At 40.9% G+C, this 22,193-nt stretch overlaps 1 protein-coding gene across 1 annotated transcript in view; it reads right to left on the reverse strand.

The window, feature by feature from the left end:
* Window positions 1-369: 369 nt before the first annotated feature.
* The window catches only part of TMEM132B (transmembrane protein 132B), a gene marked incomplete at both ends in the record, with an annotated part of 259,315 nt that continues 237,491 nt past the window's right edge, over window positions 370-22,193 (reverse strand). Inside the window, 4 exons of the mRNA XM_082773713.1 lie at window positions 370-1,521; window positions 2,817-3,008; window positions 4,304-4,577; window positions 13,923-14,128. Coding sequence (XP_082629839.1) covers window positions 370-1,521; window positions 2,817-3,008; window positions 4,304-4,577; window positions 13,923-14,128 — 1,824 coding nt within the window. The remainder of the gene's footprint in view (window positions 1,522-2,816; window positions 3,009-4,303; window positions 4,578-13,922; window positions 14,129-22,193) is intronic.

A 22,193-nucleotide genomic window follows, 5' to 3' on the forward strand; every position in this document is an offset into this window, starting at 1 on the left:
AAATCAATGCAAACAAAGATCCCTTTCTTTTCTGATTAACCATTTATCATGAGAGATGACAAACAAATGAAGTCTCCTCTGAGTCTGAGCGTAGTTGTATTAGCATTTTGCTAGTACCAGGCAGTATTCAAAAACAGCCATCATGTGTGACACCTCCAACACCTACAGGTAGCTGTTTTAGGGGCACATCCTGGTTTGTGGTGAAACAGCTTTAACTCAGCCAGCCTCTTGTACCTGCTCAGTGATATCAGCTTATCATCTCAGTAACTCCAAGGTTGGGCTGTCTTGCTCCTATTGCTGACTGGACTGACTGCTCCACCATCCATAAACAGAAGGCATAAAGGTGATTACAAACATAAGAAAGTAGTTTTACATATTGTCTTGCAGTCTTTCCATATAGTCCCTAAGTTCCTTGGAATCACCAAGGTTCATATCTTGGCATACCCATTTAATATTATCATCACTGTCAAATAGAATTGAGTTGGTGTAGGGGCCTCCATCTTCTGGCAGTATTGTTGTATAGGAAGTAAACTTCACTCGCTTCTGCTTTGGCCCAGAAGGGTTTATAGGTTCACTTTTAACTTCTTTTTCACAAATGTACTCAGAAGATCTGAGAATATGATTATGAAGAGTCTTCTGAGAACTCCCATTAAGGAGAAAGTTGCTTTCTTCAAACTGCATTCCTCTATCAATCATGGTAGTGCACTCTTCCGATGGGAGTGAAATGTCAACTGGGTTCTCCAGGAGTTCAACCTCATTTCCAAGCCAGACCCAATCATGGGAATGGGGCATGTTGCCTTGCTCACTCACAGCAAACCTTTTATGCCTGTATTTCCAAGCGAATGCCACACAGTTAATCAAAAAGACCAAGATAGCTAAGCAGAAAACACACAGCAGGGCGTACATGCCAATTTCCAAATCTGTTAATCCTCTTGAAGTCAATGTGAGATCACTGGGATTGTTTTCTCCTGGTATTTCTACTTGTGCAGGGAAACCTGTAAAGGCAGTTGGGTTATTTTGGAGCTGGTCATCATCAAGGGACTCCTGATCAATGGGAGACATGAAAGTTGTGCTTTTGTTTGCATTGTCCTCATGATTACCAAGGGCTCCATTTTTGGACCATTCCTGTGCTATCCTATCTTCTTCTGCAGGTTTTTCTATAGAATTGCTTGCATGGCTTTTAAAATCTCTATCTGTCTCATCAATGTCATTACTGCTTCCTTTTTGGTCAGCATCTTTTTGACCAAACTTCACTTTGATGCTACCTTTCCCAACAGCCAGAATGCTCTTTCGCTTAGTCTTCTGACATGGTTCACTGATGACCATTTCAATTTTAATCAGAGGTCCTTGCCCATCCCCTTCTGCCACTACCCCAGGCCATTTTGACTGAAGGTTTTGGTGCGTAGACACTACCATCTCATCCAGTGAAGTGATGGTGATCGAGAAATCCTTGGAGTCATAAATATCTAATGGTGTCACTGACCCATCACTGAACAAAATCCAAGCACTGACTATGGCTTCCTGTAAGGGAAAGAGAATGAAAAAAAAAAAAAAGTGTGAAACAAGCACATAGGCGATACTCTGTTGTTTGTTTGACATCAGCAAAATAAACACACAGTTTAGCTTTGGTGTATTTTCCAAAGAAAAAATGAAAATGTCTACTCTGCTTCTTATTTTCTTTTTGCAATTTTGTGTGCTCTAGACCATTAGGCATTTATCTCATCTTCAGTAACTGTCAAAGATACAGTCATCTAAATTTAATAAAAATTGCTGACAAACATTTTTTTTCCAATTCTTTTTTTAAGTCTTAAATGAGACTCCTTTTTTGAATGCCAGGGCCCTGTGATGAAAATAATTGTATTTTTAAAGGCCTGGTTAATTAATTTTATAAAGGTCCTATAACGAGGAATCTCTGTAATGCTGCAGTTTCAATGATTTACTTAATACCATGCGCAGAGCTGTTACAGGTTGATCCCATGATGATCCCATTCAGCCCATTGAAACAAACTGGGTTAAGGAAAACACCTCAATGCATTATTTTAAATTTTCTGTTATGCTTTCAAATATACAAGATTTTGTGAAATGTACAAAAGTGATTGTAAAATCACTTTTTGATTGAAAAAGGTCTTTGTGGAAACTACAGAAGCACTCACAACTCCACCATTTTTAAGAAGGTTTTGACCAAAAAAATTTGTCCTCTTACTACAAATTACTACCACTAAAAAGACAGTTGCCCTTTCTCTACTGATATAGAGTATCAATTCTATGATAAATATAATGAAAAAGATATATGTACTTTATTCTGTGGTCTCATCCTAAACTATTTAATTACTCAGATTATACCATTCAAATGAGCCCAAATCCATCAAATTTCAGCAAGGGACACCATGAAAACTTCTGTACATAGGTTGTACAGAAGGTTGTTTTGGCTGAACTGGCTTAGAGACTTTTCAGGCATGGGATTTCTCCCTCTGCATATGGAGCTAACCCATATTTAGCTATAGAAAAAGATGTGTCTCAAGTGCACCTAAATGCCTTCTACATCATTATGCGTGCACAAATATGGCCATCACTTTCCCAGTGCTATGCAGGTCTGAATTAGTTCTGGAGAGTTTAATGTTCATCCTGTGTGGGTGTTTGTACCTGTAGGAGTTGATTACTAAGATGAAGAGCATTTACGATGTGAAGTTACTGCCTTTAACAAAGTCATACAATTGTATGTGCAGTCTAAATTTACAGCAAGTAGCTTTTCCCTAGCTTCTGACAAAAATGAAGTAAACAAAACAATTATTTTTGTACCCTATTTTGGATCATACCTGTTTTGGAGTATGAAGAATATCATATGCAGAAGTGGTAGAAACAATAGCTCTCTTATTTCCTTTGCTGATTTGTAAGGAAAGAGACAAGCCTGAAACTAGTTGTACTCCTAGATCTGTAATAGTTACACGGTCATCTAGAACTACCACTGTCTTCTCCGCCAAGATGGAATCAGAAAGAGGTGACAGAACCTTGAAAGAGAAAAGAAATGCCATGCATGAAACAGGAACTGTGTTAGAAAGCAAGATTAGATTCTAATTGGCATAACACTTTGGTTAATCTCAACTTTGTCACATTTTATGTATATAGTTCATGTTTCTTCCAAGAGATTAGACTTGTTTGCTGCTAAATTACTGCATTTCCAAAATAATTTATTAAAGCATTTTATCATTTCAATATGGAAGCCTCATGTCAACTATGAAGTATAGTTTAAATTAAAGGGATTATTTTTTAAAGTTATTTTTGTATGGTCTGTAACATTTCCAGTGAATGCTGTATAGTACAAGACATTGTGTAAGACACTGATTAATGCTGAAACTCAGTAAGTGTGACTATGCAGAGACTGGGTGGTAGGAACTTGGCCTGATGCCTTTATGAGAACAGAGGTCCTGAAGGAAATGAAAGTAAGATTTGCAAAAGGATTTTGAGAAATCCCACTGGGTTCCTGTCTTCATCTTTCCATGCCAAATAGTCCTGTCAGTTTGCTTTAAGACTTTGTTTCTAACATGCTCAGGAGATAAATCATCTTTCAACTGATTCCAGAGACAGATGGATCAAGCCCCAAATACTTGATATGCAAATCATCTAACCTAACATCAGGCACCTACATTACAGCTATGTGCATCCGTGCTAGCTGCCTTCTGGTCATTTGTAGTCACTGAAGAGAAAGATCATCTAAAGGGCAGAAATCCCTTGACCTCTCTGTGATGTTTGTTTTAGGCTGATAGGAACTGAGCCCTAAAAGTACCTCTTTCTTCGTGTTGACTGCATAGGAAACTTAGTGTGACTGGAATGTTATGGATGCTTACAGTTTATCTCTAATGCTCATAATTGCTTTATTTTGATTTACAAATATGAATAAAGTTAGATAGATAAGTGAACATGAACACTCTGAAAGATTTCTACAGAGTGTTTTTATGTTCCATTTTTTTGTGTTTCATTTTGTGAACATAAAGGGACTAATTTAGGCATGTAAAGATGCATGTAGATCTTGGGTAAAATTTTCTGTTGGGTTCATAAGATGCCACTGAAATAAAAAAAAGCTAGTTGTGGGGATCGTGTAACTTGCTTCACTGTTCACAAAATCCCATAGTGTTCCCAAGTCACATTAACATGGATAAATCCCTTCAGAAGTTTCACCTAAAGTATACAGTATTTCACGTAAAGTTTCACCTATTGTACAGAAGCAACAAACAGCAAAAATTAAAACCTGTTCAGACTTGCTTTTATGCTTCTACTGAAGCTGCAGTGACATTTTAGGCTGTACCTGAACTGTGGTGATGCCATGCTCCCGACCAACCAGCACTCGGCCATCCTGAAGCTTAGCAATCTTGGGTTCTTCTACCTTCATGAAATCAGTCACAAGGTCAGTGATGTCAAACTGCCACTCAGAGCCTAGCATGTAGGTCAAGTGGCCTCCAAGCTCAGAAGATTCAGCTACAAACTGGGTGAGGACTCGCACCATGGCATGCTGATACTGAAGGGTGCAACCTCTTCCTTTTTTCTCATCATCCTCTTCGTCCTCACTGTCACGAGTAGGCCTGTAAACAGATCCATGTTTACTGAATTGCCATGATCTCTGTACAACATTGCAGAGCTCCATTTGCTCATTATTTTCAATTAGATTAACGTTAGCATCATCTGTTACTGCATGAGAAGCAGGGAAACAGATTTTGGAAGAGTGGTTACTAAATCTGAGTTATAAGCTTGTACAGATTTTGCACTGTACCATCAAAAAGCTGCTGTCACATCAATTAGTCAATTCTTTGTTTGACTGGCACTGCCCAGCAACTTGCAGATATAGTTGTCATGGCTGAGATGTCAGTGGATCCACTGCCTGTTCACCTTGTCTTCACTTGGCAGTCAAAGCCTGCAGAGGGCTAAGGAAAGCAGCCTGAAAGTTTTATGACAGGGCAGTTCTGGAACAAACCCCTGTAGCAGCTCTGCAGGGGGCCTTGACCATAATATTTGTATCACTTTATTTTAACACAATCAGGAATCCCTGCTTATGTAATGCTTCTCCACCTTATCACATATCGCTCATTAAGCCCTCTACATTTGAGGCATATACCATGATTTAGCCTTAAATCTCTTATAGTTCATCCAAGTGTCTGCTATATTTAATCATGTAACAACCACATGGAGCTTCCAAAAAAACAAACAAACAAACAAAAAAAAAAACAAGCTATGCACTTAAATTACTATTCAGGACATCCCTTTTGCTGATGTACACTGTCCCAGACTGGTGGGACTCACTCTTAGGAATAGGTGCAGCATTAGGTACACTTCCATTAATGTTTTCTCTTTCCCTCTTGAAAAATATAACCCATGACAATATAACAGTTTTTCATAAGCCTTTTATAAGGCATCACAATGATTTGTACATGATATCAGGGCTGGTCACATCTCACAGAATTTTCCCTGGTTTAATACTCACTCTCCCATCAATTCTTTTTTATTGTTATTGTTTATTCCTTGGGGCAAACACATGGATTTTTCTTATCACTTGCAAGTCAGGTATTAAGCTCTAGGTGGTTGCATTTTTCCTCATTATAACCTCATGCTGTGGAATTGATTGTTCAGAAATATTTTGCCTTCCTTCTTTGCTCATTTACTGAGCCTGAGGCAACTTTATAGCAAGGGTGCAAAATAAAAGGGTAAGCCTCTTATTTTTCACAGTATTTTGGGAAGTAGTATTGTGTTTACTGTGTTCCTTTATCATCCCTTTTGAAATACCAGCTATGAGAAACTATTATGAAACAGAATTGCTTTTGTTATAAATTGTTTTATGACAAAGTTGGCAAACCGTAATACTGAAAATGTATCTTAGAAAAGCCCTTGTGCTCGTCAAAATGCTAGAAAGTCCTGGTGTTACAGAATATAATTCACTGGAAATATATTCTCAATGCATCATTTGTTAGCTGGATATATATATATTCAGAGTCAAGTTAGTGGTATTTGGTACAGCCTTCTGGTGTTGTGTGTGTAAAACAAGTGTCCATCATTAGTCAATGAAGCATCACTGAATAACCACTGAATTAAGACAAAACAGTGTCCTAAAATAGGATTTACAATACACCAAGAAGTTAGACCAGCTGAGTAGTTGAGGCAAATTTTCAATTGTTCTCTCTGTCCCAACCTGAGCTGCAGCCTAGACTAGGAGCTGAAGCAAACCAGTCAGCAAAACAGCCACAGGGACAGCACTAGAAGGGATATTCATAGAGCTTACCTGACCCACACCTATTTAGATGTCGTTTGGCTTTATAATGCTGTACAAGAGTTCATGAACTCTATAAGGTTCTAACTGCCAATTTATTCCTGTATTATGGCCCCATTCAGCTTATCTAAACCATAACCCAGCTCTGAATAATCTCAAGCTTTGGAAAAAACAAGTTTAGTCCTGAGATGTGGGCTTTGTCACTGTTTTATTACCACAGTCAGTACTATTAGTATCTGTGTAGAGTTGGAGAAGAATGCTCAGGAAATATTCATGTGAGAAGTACTTACCAGATTTTGGGGAAAATCCCCCAGGCCACAGAATTAGTGGGAACCAATTTTCGTATGGAAAAAGAGACACAGAACTGGTGTTCTGTGATGTGAAGAAAAATGTTCATATTCAACATTACAATAACTTAATTGTTTTTACACTACTCTGTTTTATTCTTTATCTTTGCACTACCAGGTATTTTACTCAGATCCAACATGTTACTCCTATTCATATTTTTTGTACTTAATTATTTTTACTTTCACTGTCTAAAACTTTAGTCTGTTTATGAGGAAATAGAGACTAGACAAGTTCAAGAGAGAGAACTGCTTCAGTCCCAGGCCCGTACAGCTCAGAAATGTGAGCTGTGGGCAGCATGACCAAAAGGTGTGAGGAAAGCTACATAAGGGCAGAGAGGAAGCACTACTACCTGTATTATGAGGCTTTGGACTATGTGGGCAGCCAGTACTAAAAGATGATTCAACCCCCAACTTTTCTTGTGGTATCTCAAACAGACAAAGGGTTCTATTTCCTTTACAAAAATAGTTACAGCTGTTGGTATCTATCTATTTCTTCTTATAAGTACATGGTTTCTATTGCATGCAAATGTGGAACACCAGAAAAGCATTCTTAAACTATGGACTGGGCAAGAAACTTTCTTATGTCAATGTGAAGAAAAAATAGAGGTGTTTGAATTACCAATATGAGCTTTGCAAGTCTGCTTTACTAGGTAACAACTCAAGTTCTTTTTTTTTTTTTTTTTTTTTTTTTTTTTGACTAAATTACGTCCATTTCCACTTCAAAAGCCACAAATCCCTGATTCAGTTAATAAGAGCAATTGAGTGTTCTGTCTCCATGGACCCAACAAAATATTTGAAATCCATTGAATTACATAGTTCCCTTTAGAATCCTAAATTTCTTGTTACAGTATTTTCAGTAGGCTTAAAATCCTTCCTTAAGCAGTGAACTCGTTTTATCTTTAAGACATGTCCTCGTGAATATAAGCTATCGTTGCATATTTTGCTTCTTCCCCCTTGATCATCTCTGAGGTTAGCTCTGGATCACTCTCAGAATCCTTCTTATGCTATTTCTTGTTGCTTTGCAAACTTCTTTGGAAGATTTTTTTTCCTGCTTTTCTGGAGTGAACCAAGGTTGCCAAAATTACATTTAATTTACATTTCACGCTGAAAGCCTTTGCCAGTGAGCTGAGTTAAAACAGCGAGGGTGCCTGCTAGCACTGATCTAATCAGTGATCTGTCAAATTTATATTACAGACTCTGTCTGTAAGCAGTTTATATGTCTCTTTTAATTTGCCCCACTCTCAAAAGTTCTTGGGCCAAATACTAATTTTCTATTTAAAAAACCCTGAAGAAATAAGTTTTGCTGGTTTTGAATTTGAAATACCCATTAAAAAGTCACAGATTTTAAAAACATATGAAACAACCCTAATTAAAAAAATAAATAAATAAAAATTCAAGCCACTAGAAGTTGATTTAGTGAAAGCTACAGAAGTTGCACATAGCTCTATTCACAGCTCAAGAAGAAAAGCTATTTGGTGCCTCTGCAGATCCTGAAAATGCAATCTGCCTATTAACAAAAATCTCTGTGGCTTTATCTCCAGAGAACATTAAACTCAATTAACAAAGAGTGAATTTACAGCGTGTTCAAACTTTGTGTGGATGTTATTATTCACAAATGAAATGGTTTGAATCCAGTTTCACTTAATTCACTCTAAAAATGGCTTTATTTCCAAGTGACAGCACTCATGAAGAGGTTTAACTAAAGCATTTTTTTCCCCTTCATTTAACTCCAGCTAACTTTCCTGTGTTTGGCTCTGGTACTAGACAAGACCAAAGCAGACCTACCACCAAATTAACCATTAGTTCAAAACACTGCCATTCACAAGCAATACCATGTCTGGCTTAACTCTGTTTAGTATGTTTTAAAGGTTTATGCTACTCAAAGGTTTTGGTCACTCTGACTTAGCAATGGCTTTATTAGCTTTTGTTCAGTAAGGCCAGATGCTGGTAAAAGTCCCCTTAACTACATGCTTGACACTGACGCATATGCTGGAGTCATAATGTATGATGTCTGTTTCCCTGGAAGCTCATGAAAACCTGTTATTCCAGTTGCAAATATTTACTGAAATGAAATTTCCAGCTTGTTCTGTGAAGCTTTAGCCATGCAATTCCTATTAATGCAAGTTGAAGCCATTCATCAGATGTACATGTAAATATATGGGCACAGAGCTAATGCAGGAGCTTCAGAAAGAGGATAATTATTTTGCAGATGCATGAGGAATCAAAGTAAATGTGCCTTGTTAGACTAGCAGAGGCTGCCTGGACCTCTTCTCCACTCCAATATTTGACTTTAATTTAAATATATACCTTCTGTTTGCTACAATTCTAAGCTTTTCTACAGCCCATTCCAGGAGCAGAGGTTTCTGTTAGTCCATGCTAGTTCAAGGACCCTGTATCATGGCCTGATCCCATGAAGCTTATTTTCATCTGGAAAGGGAGGTTCTTCACATCTGCAGCAGCACACACCACAGATGACGTTCTCCTCTGGATAATGATAACAATAATCAGGTCTGCCATATATGCACAGATTGATCTGGTAAATTCTGTAACTGCTCTTACATAGTGGTGTCTTTTTTTTCTTCTTCCCAGTTTCTGGCATTAAAAGAGCCTCATTATTGCTGTTGCTTGAGCATGTCCCTACTCCTACAGCAGTTCAGAGCAGGTGGAAACTGCCACTTAGCTCAAACTGGCCCAGGCATGCAACAGTTGTACAGTTTGTGTAAAGACCCTGTCTCTTGCATTGCTTAAAGGAAATTATTCAAGAAGTTAGATAAGCAAACATGTCTGTAATCAAATGTGTTTTACAATTACAAACATGTCAGAGTTTATAGGGAAAAGTAATACATTTTATTAGATCAACAAACATCAGCAAGAACAGATGTGGTTTGGGCATATTCAGGTCTGAAATAGAAGTAGCTATTCAGATGAAGAACAGCCATGCTGAGGCAGTAGTTTCACAAGTGTTTCTTTTGTTGACAGCACCAATAAAAACATTTAAAAGATCATTGTAAATCCAGTTATATTTTGCCATCTGGCTCAGCCCCTCAGACAACTGAACCAGCACAGCCACACTGAGCATATGAGAATGAGGCAGCAGGGAAACCAGAGTAGAACAAATACTCAGAAATTTCACCTTCTGTTGATTGACAAACAAGTCTATAGCAATATTTAGTTCTTGTGGAGAAGACAAGGCATTGGTGGGAAGATACCGACCCAAGCAGACAGGAGGAGAGTAGAAAAGCAATGCCTCATGTGAGGCTCAAGGCCAGGCTGGATGGGGCTGTGGGCAGCCTGGTCTGGTGGTAGGTATCCCGGGAGGGGGGAACAGACGAACTTTAAGGCCCCTACTGACCAAAAACCATTCTGTGGTTCTGTGATTCTATGAAAACTGTCTTGTCTGTGGTGAGGTGAGATAAGCAAAAACGGATTACAGTCCTTCCATGAGTAAAGCTGAGGAGCGTGACATAGTTTCAGTTGACCTGTTGGCAATGTGCCACCTTGCATACTGTGTGCAGTTTTGGGCACCACAGCACAAGAAAGACATAAAGCTGTTAAAGAGTGTCCAAAGGATGGCAACGAAGATAGTAAAAGGTCTAGAGGGGAAGATGTAGGAGGAGAAGCTGAGGTCCCTTAGTTCACTAAGCCTGGAGGGGAGGCCTCATGGCAGCCTGCGGCTCCCTCATGAGGAGAGCAGAGGGGCAGGCACTGAGCTCTGCTCTCTGGGGACAGTGACAGGACCTGGGGGAACTGAGCTTGCTGGAGTTCAAGGAACATTTGGACAATGCTCTCAGACACGAGACACATGGTCTAATTTTTTGGATGGTCCTTTGGGGACTCGAGTTAGATTTGACAATCCTTGTGGGTCAAAAAAAAAAAAAAAAAAAAAAGATTAAAGCACTTTCTTTTTTTCAAACCTGTTCTGAGGTATCATACATTACATGATGGATGATCTTCTCCCTGTGTAGCACTAACACCATATTATCCATAGCAGGAAGGAACTGTGAAAAAGTACAGGTGAACCATTGTTTGGGGTGAGTGAATGTTGCCTTCTGGTTATATCACTGAATGAGGATTCAGGAAACCAACCTTCAGCACCTGACTGCAGCCCAAATGGCTTGTGTGCTTCAATTTGAAAACTTGTTAGAAGCACTCCCGTGTGTTTTAGGTTCTTGGGAAAAATGTAGTTATGAAGGAGATGGAGTTATAAGACAAATTAAAAATCAGAGAAAAAATCAAGACAACAAATGGAAAATGCATTAAATCTCAGGTAAATTCGAGATAAATCTAAACATAAATGCAAAAACCATAGGTACAAAGTAAATATCAGACTGAGCAAAACTAATGCTAGTCCTAGATTGCCCGTTGATATAGAATACTGCTTCCCAAAGTTTTAAAAGGAATTCAAATGAGCATTCCATAAAACAAAGGGAAAGTTGCTTGTAGTTGAAACCTTTCCAGTTCACTTGTGCATGGAATACTGGAACACAATCTCATAAACTGCCAGCTGCAATTCTGGGGCATGATGCAGTGGTCATGGTTTCTCTTCAACCCTTCACAGGAAATGCTGGCTAAAGACATGCCAGCAGTTCAGCTACAATCTGAGCAGCAGCAAACTTGCACTGCTTTGCCAGACTGCGAACAGAGCAGACTCTCAGACCATTATCTTTATTTCAGCCGGCCAAATAAATCACAACTTGACACCAGGGGGTAAATTTCCAGTGCTCCATATTTAAAGTCAAATGTCCACGACTGTTAACAACAGTTGACTGTCTCACCAAGCTTGCTGCAGAAAGTTTACTCCTATAATAAACATCAACAGCTTAATCCTGCAGCCATTTAGTAAGTGAAATCCCCACTGGCTTTAGTAGGAGCTGTGCCTAAGTGTTACAGTACCAGGCACATTACATGCAGAAGGTAAGTTAAGTGAAACTTTAAGCAGCTGTCATATATTCAGTTCATTCATCACCTAGCACATTTCTTCCTTCTGCAGATGGCAACTTTGCCTTTATCACAGAAGCAAACAAACAAATTCCTTTTGTGCCAGATCCTCATCACCTATTCTGCTATAGCCTCCAGAAAAAAACACCCACATAGCCAAGAAGTCAGTCAGTTCTCCCTTCCGAGATCATTACCTGAGTATGCTGTACATTTTGTGTGCTGTTACCCTTAGTTTTATGCTCTCATAAACTATTAGATAATTCTCCTCCACTGCTGTCTGTTTGGGCTCTTTAAGGCTCTTCAGTAGCTGAGATGTTCTCCTGGGCAAATTGAGTGCTTTAGCAAGAACTGCCATAGCATTTAATGCTACAGTTACTGCTGCCAGAAATGCTTTATCACTGTATTACAAATTTCAGTAGTTGTCATGCCTTGTTCTCAAGTACCATTTTTCAACTTAGCCTGAAATTCACCAATATAGTAGTGTTCCTGGAAGCTTTTAATCTAGCAAATTGTCCAAAAGATATTTTTTTCTAGAATAAACGTTTTCAGTAGGGAAGGCTAAGAGAGCAGATCCACTTTTTTGTGTTGTTGTTTTCAATCCATGTTTGTCCTGGTAGAATCTATTAATCAGAATACAGTTTTTTATAGGTGTGGGGTTTTTTTGCCTAATTCAGATCTGGTAAGGTGTGCTTCACCCAAGTCTGCTATAAACTGCAGAGACTGCATAATCATCCAAAGTCCTGTTGGTCTTACAACTCTTCGCCACCTGCAAGATTTCACATGTTCTCAAGCCATTCTATCTGCCTCTTCGTGATACCACTGATTTTCAGGGAAATTCTGCCTTCTGATCTTTAAGAGCTATTTTTAAGTGTGCTGTTGCTACCCTGCTATGGTCCCAAATGGTAAGGGACAGTGACAACAAGGGCAGACCTAAAATACAGTTTTTAAAAATGGCTGTTAAGAAGGCGTTATTCTGTTCTGAATTTGCTAATATTACTGTGGTTTTTGTTTGTTTGTTTTAAAAAAAAAGGTGTCTGGCACATCATCCAGTATAACAAGACAAAATGACAGAAGCAGTATTGTGCAAAGTGCACTTTTACTGCTGCTTTTGAATTTAGAAATATCAAGTAATGCTAAGAAAACATACAGAGGTAGTAGGTGAATCTGTTAGGGAAGCTGTATGCTGCATTGCAGTAATGGATATGGGGTTGCCAAGGTCAACTGGAGGAATCCACAGAAATGAGAACCTTATCTATATTCAATCAGGTTAAAAGAAACCGGAGTTCTGTTTCTGAGGAAGAATGTCCCCTTCAGAATCCTGCATAATAGGACATAACAAGGCTTTCTAAGTTACTCTGATGTCAAATGCAAATTAAAAAGGACAACACATGCTCTAAAAGCACATATTTTCAGCTAGGCTTCAGTATAGCTGAAGTTTTCTTCTGCAGTGAAATTTTGAACATGTTCAGAATTCTGTCTGAGTGGCAGATGCCAATATTTGGAATGCTCAGTATATGTTTCCTAGGCATAAAAAAATCTCTCAGTTTTTATGAACTTTAAGTACTTTGTATAAAGTTACGCCTCACTTGACACAGGAATAGGCTGAACAGTATTCTCCCAACATCACGGTGAAATGAGCAAGTTACTCAGTTCTACTGATGGAAAAACAAGTATTTAATGACTACAGGAATGCAAAATCAGAAACCCAGAACTCTTTTTAAAACTCAACAGCCTCAAATATCTGGATTTTCTTTTCCAAGGTTCATCTTTCCCTGCCTAAAGCTATGTCTAGACTGAGTTCATGATCAATGGCTGTTTCCATATGCCACAACAATGAGATTTGGGTATCCTCTGGATCTATGTGGTGCCCCTTCGATCTCTGGTGTAAGCTGTTTCCTCAACTGTGCCCAGGCAGATTCTTGCAGAGAAAAGACTGGCTTGGACTTGCATGACATCTAAGTGCTATGTATGCTCAGTGGCCTGACTCCTCTCTGGCCTTATTTTATTCAGCTGTGTACACAAAAATTAAACACTGTCAGAGCTTAATATCACACACACACATGATTTTATATATGGAATTGAGAGGTTCTGGTTCTTTTTGTCACATTTGGACATTGGAGTGTATGATGCAATTTTTCTGAGATTGTACAGAATTGATTAATGCTCCAAGTAAAGTCACTAACTTTTAAAATATATATAAATCAGGATAAAATGCAGCTTTCTTATACAATTGTTGGGCATTTTGTAATGAAGGCTAAGCCAGACTATAAAACTCATTTGAAACAGGAGAGTTCAGATCCTGAGAAATACTCTAAAAATTTGCTGCATTCTAAAATCAAAGGCTCTGGGCACATATCTGGACAGTGCTAATGCTGTGAGCATACCTTTTATTGGAGGTGACAGGTATCCTCCAGCCTTTGATCTGGCTAAGCTCTGTATCAGATATTTCTATCTGCAGCGGGAGGCGTGGAACCCAGACCGTCACTTCTAATTGGGTGGTAAAATGCTGGTAAGTGAAGTTAACAATAGTATCCACTTTGCTTTTCATTTCCTTGCCATTAACGAAAATGGAGTCACATCTGTCAGAAACCTTAAAAAAAAAAAAAAAAAGAAAGAAAAGAAAAAAAAAAAAAGATTAATTAGGAAATTAATAAAAGTTCTTGCAGAAGCACAAAGAATGATATATCAGTCCAAAGACAATGCTGATAATGTGAGTCATCCACATTGTATTTCCAGTTTTCTAATTAGTAGCAAACAGTGATAAATGGATGTCAGGGAAACAGTTTTGCCTTCCTCAATGGATCCTACTCAAACTACAAAAATAATTTAATGATGTTATATAACCTATGTGAATCTCTTATACTAGGCAAATTAAACTCTTCATGAATCAAACTCCATATGCATCGAAGTTTATGTTACCAACTTGCTTAAAGAACCTGGAAAAATGGGGCCATATGTTAGTAAGAAAAAGACTGACTCAGAACCATAAAACAGAATCCTCTTCTTTTTCCTTGAGCACTGTAATACTGAAAGACAAAAGATCCCCTTATGGCTTATGAGCTGAAGTGCAGCAGAAACATTAATTTTTAGAACTTCTCTGTAATTGTTTTAGTAAAATGCATTCAAAGTTGTTTTGTGTCATTTTATGAAATTACTGACAGAACTAGCATAGTGGCTCTGTACTTGAGTTCCTCTATTCTTTTCATCACAGGGCACAAAATCCAGGGAGCATGGATCCTGTTTATATAAGGAATCTGGCTGGAAGCATATACAGGAAGGATGCAATGTCTCAATAAGACAGATTTTTTATTTATTTATGAACATGTGTGTGTATACTCTTTTAGATTATATATACATACATTTAGATTAAAGTTTACATATACATGTATGCATATACGTGTACACATATATATATTCATGCATATATACATGTATTCATTACAGGCCTGCATTATTCTTCGAAGCAAGAGAGAGGTGACAGCCTCCAACACAGTTCATGTACTGTGGTTTAAATCTTTTAAAATCATGGCTCATAAGATGTAGTTCTGCTACCAAAATGGACTCCGTTCTCTTGTCAGGACTGTTCTTTGTCACTTTATATTCAGGTTCAGGTATGAAGGGATTCTGGCTAAGCCAGTGATTCCAGTTTACTGGAGTTCATAGAATCACAGAATCATGGAATACCGCAAGTTGGAAGGGACCCGCAAGGAACATTGAGTCCAACTCCCAAAAGGCCATCCAAAAACCATGTGTCTGAGAGTATTGTCCAAACACTTCTTGAGCGCCAGCAGGCTCAGGGCCGTGACCACTGCCCTGTGGAGCCTGTCCCAGTGCCCAACCACCCTCTGGGGGCAGAACCTTTCCCTAACACCCAGCCTGACCCTCCCCTCTCCCAGCTCCATGCCGTTCCCTCAGGTCCTGTTGCTGTCCCCAGAGAGCAGAACTCAGCACCTGCTCGGCTCCCCTTGTGAGGGAACTGCAGGCTGCCATGAGGCCTCCCCTCAGCCTCTGCTCTGGGCTGAGCAAAACAAGGGCCCTTAGCCACTCTTTATGAGTTACTAACTCATGTAGACTTCAGTGGGGTATATACTGAAACACAGGTTGGTTTTGCTGTGCAAATGTACCTCTAATATTTTCTGATATTAAAAGGAGTAAGAGGATATTGAGCCAAGAAAAATTATGGTAAATGCATAGCAGCTTTTTGTTTTGTTTTCTCAGAAACAGTCCTTACTTAATACTTTGAAAATAATTTTGTTCTGTTTTGAAATTCAGATGGAATTTCTCCTGAGTTCTAACACGGTATCGTGCTGTTTGATAAATGGTACCTGAATTCTACTATCATAAGGTACACATTCAGATAACAAAATTTTGCCAAACTGGCTTATGTAATGCTTTTAAGATTTATAGGTAACTTGGCTAAGAATCAGCTACTTCGGAAGGTGAAGAATACAAGCAACCTTTATACATATAATTTAGCAAACAGTTTCATTTGCAGAATTACCATGATGGTAATTCTGACATTATGGCAACTCCCAAGCCAAGCATGGAGGGAGCAGCAATACGGAAACATTGTGCCAACTTATCTGTTGGTATATACCCACTGAACATTGACCATACCAAGTAACTGTTTCATGCTTTAACTGATACCTCACAGTCAAACTTTTCATGTTGTCCCTTTTATAACAGCTAATGTCATTCTTCTGTACTACAATTATTAGATAATAGCTTTGCTAAAATATTGTCAAGTGCTTTTAGAGTCTTGTTAGAAAAGCGCACTGTCTAATGCTTTTCTCTCCATAGGCAATACCCGTGTATAAAGTGAAAGAGCTGCACTTCCACATTTACCATTTTCAAGTCAGCTTCTCAGCTCCTAATCAACGTACAATCTTTATTTACTTATTTATTTATTTATTGCTAAGGGTGTAATCCAGTTTATGAGGAATAGGGCAAAGGAAACTAATTCACTCTTTTGCAGAGAATACTACTTTCACATCAATGCTGAACAAGTACAAAAACAAAAAACTAGCTATCTGATGAAAGAGCTTAAAATGCACTTCAGGCTCAGGAGAAACAAATGAGATAGAGCATACTCAGAATCCTTCTTTCCCCTTCAAAACATGTCACAAGTGTCTCTGGGAAGGTTAAGCACATTAATAAAGCCCATTAAGTGAATGAGCAGTTGAGATTCTAAATCATAAAGCCCACATATAGGAAGTTTTGTGCGAATTAATACAGGACAGAAATAACTGAGAAAGCCCAAAGAGGGAAGGATAAATATCAAGACCTGATCAAGGGAATAAGTATTATCTGACATGACAGCATCAAATATTTTAGATTTATCTTCTTACTGCTTAAAATGCTCATGCATTTTTGTCACCATGGAGGAAGGCTGGTAAATTAGGGAACACGAAGATGGACTTTAATTGTAGCTGAAAAATTATCATCAGGTTTGGCTTACAAATTTCACAGATTATATGTCTAGAAAGAGCCATTTAGTTATTTTTATATTGACCAAGAGGTAGGTATAAGTCTGTATATATAACTAGGCCATATGAGTTCCCCTAGTGCCCCTGTGCAGGCTTTAGAGCTTATGTTTCACTTAAGCATATCTTCTAGAAAATTCTCCACTCTTGATAAGAAAGTTTGAAGGCAGACATAATGATTGTTTCAGTTCTCTACCTGGAGTTTGGTTTTACTCTGTTAAGGTACAACCAAAGGAATTTGAAAGAAAATTAAGTTTGACTGTGCAAGTAAGGGTGAAAATTTGACTTCCTGAGGTGATCAGCTACGGGGCAGACGCGTTCTGCAGCAGAGTGGGGGATCGGACAGGCAGGGCTATGTTTTCCGGCATCGAGGCCACTCGAGGGACCAACTGGTACCCGGTAGCCCTTGCGAGGGAGGCAGACGAGGTGTAGGCGGAGCCAGCAGCGCCCTCTCCCCAGCCGTTCAAAAGCAGCCCCTAGGGAGTGGGAGTGACCACAGCGGGCAAACAGGGCGTGGTGTGCCAGTAGACAGTGGCATGGCAGTTCGCGCAGGCAGCGCGAGTAGGGAGGGCAGAGCGTTCTTCCCCTGCCCATACGAAGAGATCTAACGGCGGTCTACTGCTACCTAAGCTGCAATGGTCTCCACCAGGCACAGTGCTCTCTCTAGGAAGCTTGTACACACCCAGACTGACTGCCCGCTCAAAAATGCAGCAGTTCAGGTCTCCAGATGCAGGGAGTGCCTGAGCCTTTTGCTACCATGTGCGGGGGGCAGAGAGACTGTGTGCGTGAGGTGCGAGCAGGTGGATGACCTGGTCTGCCTGGTGGCAGAACTCAAGGAGGAGGTGGAGACGTTGAGGGTCATCAGGAAGTGTGAGCGAGAGATAGACTGGTGGAGCAACTCCCTGCAGGGCCTGAAGGAGAGGTACCGGGGTGAGACACCCCAAATGGGGGTGGATCCTCTGCCCTGTTGCAGTCGGGCAGAGGAAGGGGACCTGGAAGTTCAGGAGGAATGGAGACAGGTCCCTGCTCGACATCACAGGCGATGCCCCCCCCCCCCACCAGCCCCACCTTCCCAGGTGCCCTTACACAACAGGTTTGAGGCCCTGGAGCTTGAGAGACCGGTAGGTGAGGAACAGGTAGAAAGTCTACCCAGGAGGATGCCTAGGGTAGATGCCTAGGGAAGTCGACTCCACGCCTCAGGACTGCCTCCACCAAGACAAAAAGAAGGGTGATTGTTGTAGGCGACTCCCTTCTCAGGGGAACAGATTTTTTTTCTGTTTGTCAGCCTGACCCTACCCATAGGGAAGTCTGCTGCCTCCCTGGGGCCAGAGTCAGGGACATTGCCAGAAAGCTTCCCAACCTGGTTCGCCCCTCTGACTAGTATCCTCTTTTAATAGTCCAGGCTGGCAGCAATGACATTGAAGAGAGAAGCCTGAAGACCATCAAATGGGACTTTAGGGGACTGGGACAGTTAGTGGATGGAGCCGGAGTACAGGTGGTGTTTTCATCTATCCCTACGGTGGCAGGGAGGGGTACAGAGAGGACACGGAAAGCCCACCTGATAAACACGTGGCCTAGAGGCTGGTGCCAACACAGAAACTTTGTTCTTTTGACCATGGTGCGCTTTACTAGACACCCGGCCTGATGGCCTGACACCCAGCCTGACGGGTCCCTATCTCTAAGGGGAAAATGGATCCTGGGCCAGCAGCTGGCGGGGCTCATTGAGAGGGCTTTAAACTAGGTAAGAAGGGGGATGAGGCTGAAACAAGGCTTGTTAGAGCTGTGCCAGGGGTAACAATGGCAAGGCTGGGAGAGAAGGCAATGGCCCAACTGAAGTGCATCTACACTAATGCATGCAGCATGGGTAACAAACAGAAAGAGCTGGAAGCCATCGCGCGGCATGCAGGCTACAACTTGGTTGCCATCACGGAAACGTGGAGGGACCACTCTCATGACTGGAGTGTTGTAATGTCTGGCTATAGGCTCTTCAGAAGGGACTGGCAGCACGGAAGGGGTGGTGGTGTGGCTCTCTATAACAGAGAGAGTTTTGATATTGCAGAACTTGAGGCTGGGAATGATAAGGTTGAGTCTCTATGGGTTAGGATCAGCAGGAAGGCCAACAAGGCAAGCATCCTGGTGGGGGTCTGTTATAGACCACTGAACCAGGATGAGGAGACTGATGAGGAGTTCTACAGGCAGATGGAAGAAGTTGCAAAATTGTCAGCACTTGGATGTATGCAAGTTGATGGGGTCCACCTGATGATACTGAGAGAACTGGCGGAGGAGCTTGCCAAGCCGCTTTCTATCATTTATCGGCAGTCCTGGTTATCAGGGGAGGTCCCAGTCGACTGGCGGCTTGCAAATATCTACAAGAAGGGCCAGAGGGTAGACCCGGGGAACTATAGGCCTGTCAGCTTGACCTCCGTGCCAAGGAAGCTCATGGAGCAGATTATCTTGAGTGTCATCACGCAGCACTTAGAGGGCAAACAGGTGATCAGGCCCAGTCAGCACTGATTCTGCTTGATGAACCTGATCTCCTTCTATGACAAAGTGACACGCTTGGTGGACGAGAGAAAGGCTGTGGATGTGGCCTACCTTTACTTCAGTAATGCTTTTGACACTGTTTCCCACAACATTCTCCTCAAGAAACTTACTGCTTGTGGCTTGGACTGGTGTACAGTTCATTGGGTTAAAAACTGGCTGGATAGCTGGGCCCAAAGAGTCATGGTGAATGGAGTCAAACCCAGTTGGAGGCCGGTCACTAGTGGCATTCCCCAGGACACGGTACTGGGGCCGGTCCTCTTTAATATCTTTATCGATGATCTGGATGAGGAGATTGAGTGCACCCTCAGTAAGTTTGCAGATGACACCAACTTAGGTGCGTGTGTTGATCTGCTCGAGGGTAGGAAGGCTCTGCAGGAGGATCTGGATAGGCAGGACAGATAGGCTGAGGTCAACTGTATGAAGTTCAACAAGGCCAAGTGCCAGGTCCTGCACCTGAGGTGCAACAACCCCAAGCAGAGCTACAGGCTGGGAGCTGAGTGGTTGGAAAGCTGCCTGGTGGAGAAGGACCTGGGAGCATTGGTTGATAGTCAGCTGAATATGAGCCAGCAGTGTGCTCAGGTGGCCAAGAAGGCCAACAGCATCCTGGCTTGTATAAGAAGCAGTGTGGCCGGCAGGGCTAGGGAAGTGATTATTCCCTTGTACTGATTCAAAGATCGAAGCCGAAATTCCTTTAAGTGGTATATTCTTTATTGCAGCGCTGGATGCACGGGGGATCTCTCCACCTATCGTGCATACCTAAAGCGGAAAGCAGTCTTGAATTTATACAATCAATCTATCAATATTCTACAAGCACCTATACATATGCATTACCTATCCCCGCCTTCCCTCGCTTCTTATGCTAATTAGCCTTTTGGCACCTTGCGCCTGCGTAGAGCCTCCCAAGAATTGTGGGCAGGGGTCTTTGGGACGTGGGCAGGGGTCTTTGGGAGGAAGACCCCGAGTCTTCCTCACAGTGTACTTTTCACCTTTGGTCAGGAATCTGCTGAATTGGCAGGTTTCTTAATTGCAAGAGCTGGTTGTTGCTAAATCTTCCATTTGTTGTATCTTTATAATGAATTCCAATGTCCAGTTTTGAGATTTATAGTCCTTACGTTTGTTTCTCTGCCCGTCTGCCGCTTCCTTATCATGAGTTCCAGTGTCTTGTTTCGAGATATACAGTCCATGTCTGGGGATTGTCCTTGCCTCCCCAATGCCTCCCCAATACCTCCTTAATCAATCCCCCCTTTTCTTTTCCCATGCAAATTCTTTTGCATCAGATACTTTCATTATTTACAGTAACACAACAAAGCAGGCATCTAAACAACATGCACACAAATATTCCTAACACTACCAATGCGATTAGAGCAATGAACACTTGTTTCAACCATTGAAAATTGGGCAACCAGGAGGTTAACTTATTCCATATTTCACTAAAACTCCATGAAAGATCATCTTTACTGATCTCATGTAGGACCCTTGTCTGCTTCCATATTTCTTCCAGGTCGGTAGAGATCCTTCCACTCTGATCTATATACATACAACAACTTGTGTTTATTACTGTACAGACTCCCCCTTGAGCGGCCAGTAACAAGTCTAGGGCCATCCAATTTTGTAATACTACCTGTGATAAACTAGATATCTCTTCTTGTTGAGCCTTTACAGCATCCAGAGTCTTGTTTTCTAACTTCTCTGTAATTGCAGAAATATTAACTATCGCTTTTTCCAATTCACTCACTCCTAACCATGGGATAAACCATCGAACAAAACTATGAAAAGCGGTGTGTCTCTCTATCAATGGATTGTTAATTTTTCGTCTGATTCTCTGGTTATGATTTCTCAAGTAGGCTCGAGGCACTACATCGTGTACTGTCATATTGGGGACTACCGCTCCAAGAGTGCAAGTTCCCTTCCAATTCTCAGGCAAGACCTTACGGGCTGTATCATTGCATAGCCAATACCACCCTTTTCCTTCTGGAACCGTCCAGCTGGTTGAATTTGCCCAGCCGCTAGTCGTACTAATATCAATTGTTCAATTACAAGATGTCTGATTTCCCACATAAGTAGTATCCGTATTTATACAATGCTGTTTTCCTATACCCTTAGGCGGGTTACACCTTTGTACACATACATAATAGGATTCTAACGGTATGAAGCTACTCACTTCTAGTTCCAAAACTTCTTAATATTTTCAACCCCAAGATGTGTTTTCCCACAAATTAGTCCAAGATAAGTTTGCAGGCAACGGAATCCCGATTAACGATACACCCTTATTCCCATGCTGTGGCAGATGGGTGCATACCCAACAGTTCGTCTTATTAGTTACTTGAGAAATTGTTTGTATTAAGGTCAGGTGTAAGTTCTCATCCCAAGTTGCCCACCCCGAATCCGAGAACCGCACCCCTGCAATCATTAGGATCTGGAAAACCGTAATTTTGTTGGTCCAATTGGAGTGGTGGTCTATATTCTCGCCGGGACCTTCTTCACCCTTGAATTGTGGATCCAAGCTGCTTGCTTCTTAATCTTAATGGCGGTGTGTGTTGTCAGTAATACTTGGTATGGTCCCATCCACTTTCCTTCCATTTTTCCTGTAGGGGTTGTCCTGAAAAAGTCTTTATATATATATATATA

This window comes from Aythya marila (assembly GCF_965140915.1).
Source record: "Aythya marila genome assembly, chromosome: 17".
Taxonomy (NCBI): domain Eukaryota; kingdom Metazoa; phylum Chordata; class Aves; order Anseriformes; family Anatidae; genus Aythya; species Aythya marila.